At 59.3% G+C, this 9816-nt stretch overlaps 1 protein-coding gene across 3 annotated transcripts; it reads left to right on the top strand.

Moving 5' to 3' along the window:
* The first annotated feature begins 229 nt into the window (after positions 1-229).
* On the top strand, positions 230-8510 carry LOC129131032 (myosin light chain kinase, smooth muscle-like). 3 transcript variants are annotated; one of them, XM_077190881.1, is made up of 11 exons: positions 230-930; positions 2022-2084; positions 2401-2544; positions 2872-2962; positions 3064-3267; positions 4392-4609; positions 6492-6615; positions 6697-6849; positions 6990-7110; positions 7778-7868; positions 8156-8510. In XM_077190881.1, exons 3-11 carry the CDS (start codon positions 2529-2531, stop codon positions 8278-8280), a joined length of 1143 nt encoding a protein of 380 aa, XP_077046996.1. In that variant the 5' UTR covers positions 230-930; positions 2022-2084; positions 2401-2528; the 3' UTR covers positions 8281-8510. The 3 variants fall into 3 exon arrangements, with proteins under 3 accessions (XP_077046996.1, XP_054505761.2, XP_077046995.1); XM_054649786.2 differs by lacking the exon at positions 230-930 and having other exon boundaries at positions 1901-2084; XM_077190880.1 differs by lacking the exons at positions 230-930; positions 2022-2084; positions 2401-2544 and having other exon boundaries at positions 2832-4609.
* Positions 8511-9816: the final 1306 nt, after the last annotated feature.

Raw genomic sequence — 9816 nt, forward strand, 5'->3', positions numbered from 1 at the left:
AGTGGGTTTGGGGTTGGGGGAATCACCTGGGAATCCCATCCCGGCCGTGCCAGAGGATCCCTGGGCAGATGGGGACACCTTGATTCCCAAAGCAGAACACATGGCTGCCTGGTGTGACCACGAATGATTAATTAATTCGATTAATTAATTCATTTTATAAGGCACAAGGAGAGGGTGTCAAGGCACGAGGGAGGGGACAATTCCGGAGGCAGAGGGGTGGGACAGGGCCGGTAAATGGAGCTGGCAGCCCCAAAGGATGGATTGATCTGCTGTCGATCCCTGCAGCAGCTTTCCCTGCTGCCGCTGCTGTCTCATGGCTGCGATGCTCCATCCCCCGGGAATGCGGCTCCCGAGGGGCTCCCCTCCAGCCAGGCACTCCATCCCGCAGGACCTGGGCTCTGCCAGCCCTCCCCAGATCCCCCAGACCCCTAAATCTTTATTTTTCTGCTCGTTTCTCCGCTGCCAGCGTCGGGCCGACACTGACATCCAGCGGCTGCCGGCATCGCTCTCGCTCCGGGGCTGTCTCCGGTCCCGGTGCACCGGGAGCTGCCCAGCACCGCCTGCCTGGCCTCGTCCTGCCCCGGGGCTCCGGGATGCACCCAGCCGTGCTCCAGCCGCCTGTCCCCAGCTCGGCCACCCCCGTGTCCTGTCGTGTCCCCGCAGTCGATATCGCAGCGGGGTCCAGCCGAGCGCCGAGCCCGGAGCATCCGCGCATCCCTGGGGGTGACTCGGGGACACCCCCGGGCTCCAAGGTCGCGGTGACAAAGGCACGGCGAGGTCGTGGTGACCCCGCCATTGCCCTGGGGACTTTTGTCACCTACTCCCTGCCGGAGCCCGTGGACTTTGAGCCGAGCCTGGGAGCGGCGCTGGGACGCGTCTGGAGGCGCTGGCATCGCCCCAAAGGTCCCCGAGAGGTGCTGCGGACAGCAGGTAACCCCAGGTGACCCCCCCTGTGTCCCCACTGCTGTGCCACCGCGGTCCCCAGGGGTTTCATGTCCCTGTGAGGTGCCACTGCCTGATCCTGGGTCTGGAGTCAGCTCCGGGAGGAAATCACGGCGTCCTTCCCATTTCAAATCTGGGCAAACCAGGAAAACCAAACGGCAGCACCGGGCACAGAGCGGCTGCACGCTCCCGCTTTTGGGGTATAAAAGCTGGGAAACACATTTTTCCTCCAAATCACCTGCTTTGGAGGCCCAGAGGAGTTTTGTAACTCCCCATTCACCTGGAGCATTCCCGGGAAGCCGAAGCCCTGGGATGGGACATTGGCTGCAGGTGGAGCAGGGACAGGGGAGCAGCTGTGGGTGCTCAGCCCCTCTGCAGGAACCCACCCATGGGTGGGACGGGGGCGGGGGCTGGGTGGGCTGTGGATTTAACCTGTGAGAGGCCCCAGATCCTGCACAGAGGCTGTGTGGGCTGTGGATTTAACCTGTGAGAGCCCCCAGATCTTGCACAGAGGTTGGGAGGGCAGAGCTGGGGTCTCTGCTGTGTGCTGAGTGTGTCAGTCTCTGCATTCCCCCTGCCCTGGGCTTCCACAGCTCTGTGTTACAGACCTGGGACCCAAAGGGGGCGTTGGGGACAGGGTTTGGTGACACCTCGTGGGTGGTGGGGGTTGTTTATCCCCCAGGGTGGGCTGTGGATTTAACCCGTGAGAGGCCCCAGATCCTGCCAGGGGCTGGGAGGGCAGAGCTGGGGGTCTCTGCTGTGTGCTGAGTGTGTCAGCTCTCTGCATTCCCCCTGCCCTGGGCTTCCACAGCTCTGTGTTGCAGACCTGTGGCCCTGCACGGTGCCGAAGGGGGCGTTGGGGACAGGGTTTGGGGACAGCTCGTGGGTGGTGGGGGTTGTTTATCCCCCACGTCCGTCCGGAAGCGCTCTGCTGGGAAGGAAAGGGAGGGGACAGCCAGGGCTGCTCCCAGTGCCGGAGTGGGAGGGATGCTCCCAGCTGGACCCCGAGATATCCCCATTTGTGTGGTTCCAGTTGTGGTTCCTCAACCTCCAGCATTGCCCCTTCCCTCCCTCCCCAGCTTTTGTGGCTCTGCAGTCACTGGAAAGGGCAGCGAGCTGCAGGAGGGGCTGGACAGTGCCAGGTCAGTGCTGGGGGTCCCGGGTTGGGGGTGGGTGTCACTGCCTGACACCCTTGAGTGTCACTTTCTGTCCCCCCAACCCTTCTGGGGATGGACGTGTAAGGAAGCAGCTCCTTTGCCCTACAAGTGAGGCTTTCCTGGGGATTTCCTGCCTGATGTAAGACAATGCATGGGGAAAACATCGGCTTGGAGCCTGGGAAGGGGCGTCCCCATCCAAAAAGGGGCCTTGCTTTAAAATCTGGCTCGGTCCTTTTGGGTCCATCGGGGAGATGGGGAGTGTGGGTGCTGGTGGAGTGATGCCAGTGGTCTCCTGTGGCAGGGGGAAGGTGCAGAGCCCCAGGGAGCAGCTGGAGCAGAGACACGGCCATCACCTGTCCCAGCCTGGGGGACACATCCAGAACCTGTCCTGACTGTGCCAGCACCCTGTGAGGAGCCGGTGGCACCACCATGTCCCAGCCAGGAGGTACAGCAGAGGCACAGGGAACACCAGCAATGGTGTGACCCCTGTCCACCCCCCATCAGCACCAATCTCCATCCCATCCTGGCCCCATTTCTCTTGGATTCTTGATCCTAAAAGCACCTTTCACCCCAAACCTGACTTGCAGGGTGCTAGGCTATCCCAGCTCCTGTCCCCATGTCCTCCCCAGGTGCCATCCACACTTGGTGCAGAGGGTGGTTGGTCCCAGATGGAGCAGGGGGGACACAGAAATCATCACTGGAGGGGAAGACAGGCCCCTGCTCCCCAAATCAGGGGAAATCCCTGCATGGCCCACCTTAATCCATCCCCCAGGAGCTGAGGAGCCCTTTGAACACCGTGACGTGGTCATCAACAGCCAGGACAAGGTTTCAGATGTGTACACACAGCTGGAGAAGCTGGGGGAGTGAGTGAGGCTCCCGTGTCCCACCCTGGGCATAGCCCTGGCTGTCCATGCACAGCCCTGGTGCTGCTGGTGGCTCCTCCATCCCTCCTCCTCTGTCCCAGGGGGAAATTCGGGACCGTGTACAGGCTGCAGGAGAAGGCCACGGGCAGGATCCGTGCTGGGAAATATTTCCGGGCGCGCACGGCCAAGGAGAGGCAGGCGGCGCGCGCCGAGGTGGAGCTGATGAACCTCCTGCACCACCCACGCCTCGTGCAGTGCCTGGAGGCCTTCCAGGAGCCCACCCAGCTGGTGATGGTCATGGAATAGTGAGTGTGGAGCAGGGCTAGGGGCTGCCAGGGGGGCACTGAAGGTGGGGAGGGGTCCTTGTGCCAATGGATGGAGAGCCTGGAAACTCTGGAGTGGTGAGGTCCTCCCAGAGCACTGGGTTCTCTGCTGGGCTTCCCCTCTTTGGGGCTGGTGAGACCCTAAAAGGGTCCCCAGCAGCTCATTGTGCCCACAATGGCAGGTGGGGAGGGGTCCCTGGATGGATGGATGGATGGATGGATGGATGGAGAACCTGGCAGCTCTGGAGTTATGAGTGGTGAGGTCCTCCCAGAGCACTGGGTTCTCTGCTGGGCTTCCCCTCCTTGGAGCTGGTAGATCCCAAAGGGGTCCCCAGCACCTTTTTGTCCCCACAGTGGTGCATGGGGAGGGGTCCCTGTGCCATGAGGTGCTGCTGTGGGATGGATGGAGAACCCACAGCTCCTGGAGATAAGGGTGGAGACATGTTCCCAGAGTGCTGGGTTCTCTGCTGGGCTTCCCCTCTTTGGGGCTGGTGAGACCCTAAAAGGGTCCCTAGCAGCTCATTGTCCCCACAATGGCAGGTGGGGAGGGGTCCCTGTATGGATGGAGAACCTGACTACTCTGGAGTTATGAGTGGTGAGGTCCTCCCAGAGCACTGGGTTCTCTGCTGGTCTTCCCCTCTCAGGGCTGGTAGACCCCCAAAAGGGTCCCCAGAACCTGGCTGTCCCCAGTGTGGAGGGTCCCCAGTACCTTTTTGTCCCCACAGTGGCACATGGGGAGGGGTCCCTGTGCCATGAGGTGCTGGTGGGATGGATGGGGAACCCACAGCTCCTGGAGATAAGGGTGGAGCGATGCTCCCAGAATGCTGGGTCTGTGTTCTCCACTGGGGCTTCTCCTCTTTGGGGCTGGTAGATCCCAAAGGGGTCCCCAGTGTGGAGGGCCCCCAGCACCTGGTTGTCCCCACAGTGGCAGGTGGAGATGGGTCCCTGTGCCATGGGGTGCTGGTGGGATGGATGGGGAACCCACAGCTCCTGGAGATAAGGGTGGAGCGATGCTCCCACAGTGCTGGGTCTGGGTTCTCCACTGGGGTTTCCCCTCTCGGGGCTGGTGAGACCCCAAAGTGTCCCCAGCACTTGGCTGTCCCCAGCGTGGCAGGTGGGGAGCTCTTTGAGCGAATTGTGGACGATGACTTTGAGCACACAGAGCCCAGCAGTGCCCAGTACATGCAGCAGATCCTGGAGGGGCTGCAGTTCATGCACGGCCAGGCCATCGTGCACCTGGACCTCAAACCTGAGAACATCGTCTGCGTCAGCCCCGGCAGCCACCACGTCAAGATCATCGACTTCGGCCTGGCACGGAGGCTGGGTGAGTGTGGGAACCCATAAAATCAGAGGGGTCTGGGGGTAGGACAGTTGGGGTGGATGGAGATGAGAGATCTCTGCAGGCAGGACAGGAACTTGGGGTTTATTGCAAAGGGCCTGGGTGCAGGGCCCTGCTGGGAGCTGCCAGGCACAGCTCAGAGCAGGCCTGAGAGAAGAGAGGGGGAGAGAGGATGAGAGGGTGAGAGAGTAAAAGGGCAAGAGAGCAAAAGCATAAGAGAGTGAGGTTCCCATTCCAATACAATAAATCTTGTTCTGTGTTGAATATTCTAATTCTCACTAACCTATCTAGTACAATATACAAATCCTACAGCATTTCCATACAGCCTATAAGAATCATTACATTACCACACTGTGTCACATTTTAAACCCTAAAAACTCCTCTTTGGACCCTTCTGCCAAGCTGGCAGGGTCTGCTTTGACCCTTGGGCCTGTCTGCAAGCAGAGGGTGTTGTTCCATCAAAAGGGGATCACCTTCAGCTGGCCACACCATTGTTTTCCAGTTGTTCACTAACTGAGGGATCTCAAAGCTTGCTTTCATTTCAATCTCGCCTATAGTTTCCATATTCTCAAAATCTTTTGCCAGGCAATCATATTTATAAGGCTTTCCTGTTTCATCTTCCCCAACATTTGGGAAAGCTGCAACAGGCAGGCCTCAGAGATAGCAAAGTTATTCTAGCCAAGCCTTAATACACAGGCCATTGTTCTATTTGTCCTTACTTTTCTATATTTTACATCATTTTTCTGCTGATCTATCTCATGGCTACTGCTTAGCTCTAATCACATCCTGCTGTCTCTGAGGCCTGCCTGTTGCAGCTTTCCCAAACCCCTCTGATTTTATGGATTCCCATGGGTGAGCACCAAGGGGCTCCTGGGGGTCCAGGGCAGGGACTGACACTGCCACAGGGGCACATCTGGCCTGGCACAGCAGTGAGGAGCTCGGTGTCCTCCTGCTTGGGCCCTCCCTGCCATCCACCACTGCTCTGTGTGTCCCTAACCCTGCTTCAGAGGTGGAGATCCCCCTGTGCCCATGGGTGGGGGCACACAGAGAGGCTCTAGGAGAGCACCAAGAGCTGCAATATCCCTGGAGGGTGGCAGCTCCACTACAGGAATGTGTCCCCTGTTGATGGAGTGAACAAATTATCCTTTGTCTCCTTAAAAAGGATGAAAGCTCAGAAGTTTTTTTTCTCAATTAGCAAAAAAGATGCCTCATAGCACCTGGGGGACTTCACCTCAAACTTAAGGACAGCTAATTGGACAGAAGCCAAAAAGTCCAGCCTAAGCAATTCACTAGATAAAGAAGAGAACAAAGGAACTAAATTGCTTTTGTGAGGTGTTTTACCAGCAGCAAGAACCTTTTGCAGCTGGCTTAGTTTTTCTCTGTAAAGAGTTTTTGTTATTTTGCCTTTTTAAAAAACTTTTCTGTGTCCAACACTACCACAGAAGCCATCCTGCTGATTTTACGCCCTCTAAAGTAGCTGAGCTATCTTGGGTGTGAAATAAATCTCCAAAATCTTATGAGACCTGGCTGGAGGAGCCCATCCATCCATCCATCCATCCATCCATCCATCCATCCATACTCCACCTAGGCACAGAGGCTCCTCCACCTGGGCTGTGTTGGTGTGTCCTGTGCCCCAGGACCATCCCAGCTGGGCCTCCTGCCCTAGGAGATCCCAACTCCCCAGGACCATCCCAAATGGGCCTCCTATCCCATGGAGATCCCAAATGGGCCTCCTGCCCCAGGAGATCCCATGGAGATCCCATCTGGGCCTCCTGCCTCATGGAGATCCCAGCTGCCCCCAGGACCATCCCAGCTGGGCCTCCTGGCCCAGGGAGATCCCAGCTGACCTCCTGCCTCCTCTCTGCAGCTCCAGACACCCCTGTGAAGGTGCTGCATGGCACCCCTGAATTCATGGCTCCAGAAGTGGTCGCCTTCGAGCCCGTGAGCTTCTCCACGGACATGTGGAGCGTTGGTGTCATCTGCTACATCCTGTGAGTGCCCTCCCAGTGGGCAGGGCAGGCTGGGCTGCAGGGGGCTGAGCTCTCACTGATGGCCTGGGCTCCCCTCTCCAGGCTGAGCGGGGAGTCCCCATTCCAGGGGGACACGGACATGGAGACCCTGAGCAATGTCACAGCTGCCCGGTGGGGCTTTGAGGAGGAGACCTTCTCGGAGATCTCCCAGCAAGCCAAGGACTTCATCAGCCAGCTGCTGCAGAAAGAGCCCAGGTAGGGCCTGGGGGCTGCTCAGCTGGAGCTGGGCCGGGTTCTGGAGGGCTGAGGGGGTGGGTGAGGGAAAGCTCTGCCTGTGTGGTGGAGGGGATGCTCCAGGGTGGAGGAGCCCCCCGTGACCCCTGTGTGTGCTGCAGCCGGCGGCTCCCCAGTGCAGGGGCTCTGCTGCACCCCTGGCTGCAGCACCCCCAGCCCAGCAGCCCCAAGGCGCTGTCCAAGGAGAGGATCAGGCAGTTCCTGGCAAGGAGGAAGTGGCAGGTACCTGCTGGGGACAGGGGGGTGGCTCTATCCAAAGGCTCAGTGCCCTTGGTGGGGACATGGGGACAGGGGGGTGGCTCTGTCCAAAGGCTCAGAGCCCCTGGTGGGGACAGGGGGGTGGCTCTGCTGAAGGGCTCAGTGCCCTTGGTGGGGACAGTGGGACAGGGGCGTGGCTCTATCCAAAGGCTAAGTGTCCTTAGTGGGGACAGTGGGACAGGGGCGTGGCTCTATCCAAAGGCTCAGTGCCCTTGGTGGGGACATGGGGACAGGGGGGTGGCTCTGTCCAAAGGCTCAGTGCCCCTGGTGGGGACAGGGGGTGGCTCTGCTGAAGGGCTCAGAGCCCCTGGTGAGGTGATAGGGACAGGGGGGTGGCTCAGAGCCCTTGGTGGGGACAGGGGGTGCTCTGCTGAAGGGCTCAGTGCCCCTGACGGGGGCATGGGGATGCACCTGGTGAAGGGCTCAGTGGCCCTGGTGAGGTGATGGGGACATGGGGGTGGCTCTGAAGGGCTCAGTGGCCCTGGTGAGGTGATGGGGACATGGGGGTGGCTCTGAAGGGCTCAGTGCCTTTGGTGGGGACATGGGGGTGGCTCTGCCCAAGGGCTCAGTACCCCTGATGGGGACATGGGGGTGGCTCTGAAGGGCTCAGTGCCCATTCTCCTCCCTCCAGAAAACAGGGAAAGCCCTGCTGGCTCTCAAGAGGCTGACCCTGCTGTCCCAGAGCCCGGAGGGGAAGGCATCAGAGGCTCTGGATGAGGAAGGTGATGGTCCCTGAGGCACCCCCAGCCCATTCTCTCTGCTTTGCCATCTCCACCTTGTGCTCCTGGGCAGTCTCCTTCTCTTTTTGCTCCACCCCGGGTGTCCCTAAACACCCAGGCATGGCCCCATGATGGGATTTCTGCTCCAGGGCCTGAGGTTCTCTCCATCCCCATCCCTGGGGGGATCTCTGATGCAGCCCTGGAGGGGCTCATCCTGCTCTGGGTGACCCAGAGCTGCCTCCTGCACCTCCAGCCATCTCCTCACCGTTCCCTCCGCCCATCTCCTGCAGGCCTGGAGGAGGACCAGCCCTCCAGAGCTCTGCCCATACGAGGTGCCAACCCCTCAGAGCTGCTGCCAGACCAGGAGGAAGAGGAGGAGGAGGATGGTGGGAGCACTGCAGCCTCAGGGCAGTGACAGCATGGCCCTGTCACCCCACCCTGGAGCACCTGGAGATGGGGATGGAGCCCCCCCAGCAGCTCCCAGCGTGACCTGGCCAGCTTGGGGCACACCCAGACCCTCCTGGGGTGAGCTCTGGGGTCCCTGGTGTCCCTTGGTGCTGTCCCTGTCACCAATAAAGTACTGACAACCTCTGCACTCCCTGTGCTGCTCCCATTTGCCCCAAACTCACTGGCACAGGTATAGGAAGGAGCTGCTCAAGCTGTGCCCACCCTTTAGGAGCTGGCATCAGCCTCTTGGCCACCTGGGCCACCAGCCTGGTCATCTCCAGCAGCGATGGGCACAGCAGCCATGGGTATTCCTTGCTCAGAAGAGAATTTCTTCCTTATCAGAGGGGTTGTCATCATTCCTGAGCTCACATGGGCCAGGATCGGCCTTGAGGCCTCTGCTCTGTCCAATTCTGGGCTGTGGGAGCTCCAGGCTTGGCCTGAGTAGGCAGAATTTGGTGTTTGGGAGCCCTGGGGAGGAACAAGCCCAGGCACACCCTGAGGGACACCCAGCTGGGACAGGGACTGGGCTGGGCTCCTGCTGGGCACTGGGGCGGCCACTGAGCCTCAGGGTGCCCTTGGTAAGGGTGGTGATGGAGCCTGGGCTGCAGGAGGAGGGGGGGATAATTCCCAAAGTCAGGGAGGGATCGCCCTCAAAGTCAATGAGGGACTCCCAAATTCAGGGAGGAATCATTCCCAAATTCAGGGAGGCATCACTCCCACATTCAGTGAGGGATAATTCCCAAATTCAATGAGGAGTCATTCTCAAATTCAGTGGCCTCACCCTGCAGGACTGTACTGTGTTCTGGGGCCCCACTGCAGCATGGACACACAGGGGAGAGTTTGATAAAAAATGAGAGAAAAACTGGAGTTCCTCAGCCATGAGGAATGCCTGGGAGAGCTGGGGTTGTCTGGGGAAGAGAAGGCTCTGAGGGACCTCCTCACCTCACCTGAAGAAGGAAGGGTGAAACCAGGTGAAACTCAGCAGTGCCCAAAGCCTGTGGGCACCACCTGAACACCATCTTATCCTCAGTAAAACACTTTTTTTTTTTTTACTGCTGATGGAAATCAGGGAAAATTTCTTTCCCCCAAAGGCTTCTCCAGGCCTGACACAGCTGCCCAGGGCAGGGGTGGGGTTTAAAAGTGGATGTGGCACTTGGGGACAGGGGTCAGTGGTGGCCTTGGCAGTGCTGGGTGATCTCAGAGGGCTTTCCCAGCCTCAATGTTTTTTACTGGCACAGCTTACATTGGGCTTTCCCAACCTCAATGTTTCTTACTGGCACACAGAGGCTGTGTGCTCTCCATCCTTGCAGATCCTAAAACTCTGTCTAGGCACAGTCCTGGAGCAGAGATGGGCACCAGGTGCCATCCAGAGGCTCCTTCCAGCATTAACCACGGTGTGATTGCATGAAAACCTTCTCCTGCTGGATCAGGGTTGGGTGCTGCTCTCCTCCAGCCCCTGTTTATGCCAGAGGGGCCTCCTGGAGGTGCCCTGGGTGGGGCAGAG

Source organism: Agelaius phoeniceus, chromosome 26 (genome assembly GCF_051311805.1).
Source record: "Agelaius phoeniceus isolate bAgePho1 chromosome 26, bAgePho1.hap1, whole genome shotgun sequence".
Classification (NCBI taxonomy): domain Eukaryota; kingdom Metazoa; phylum Chordata; class Aves; order Passeriformes; family Icteridae; genus Agelaius; species Agelaius phoeniceus.

Coding starts and splice junctions, on each gene's coding strand:
- LOC129131032 (XM_077190880.1), top strand. CDS start 4,054: ATGGATGGGGAACCCACAGCTCCTGGAGATAAGGGTGGAGCGATGCTC. Junction 6,616..6,696: donor GGTGTCATCTGCTACATCCT/GTGAGTGCCCTC, acceptor TCCCCTCTCCAG/GCTGAGCGGGGAGTCCCCAT. Junction 6,850..6,989: donor CTGCTGCAGAAAGAGCCCAG/GTAGGGCCTGGG, acceptor TGTGTGCTGCAG/CCGGCGGCTCCCCAGTGCAG.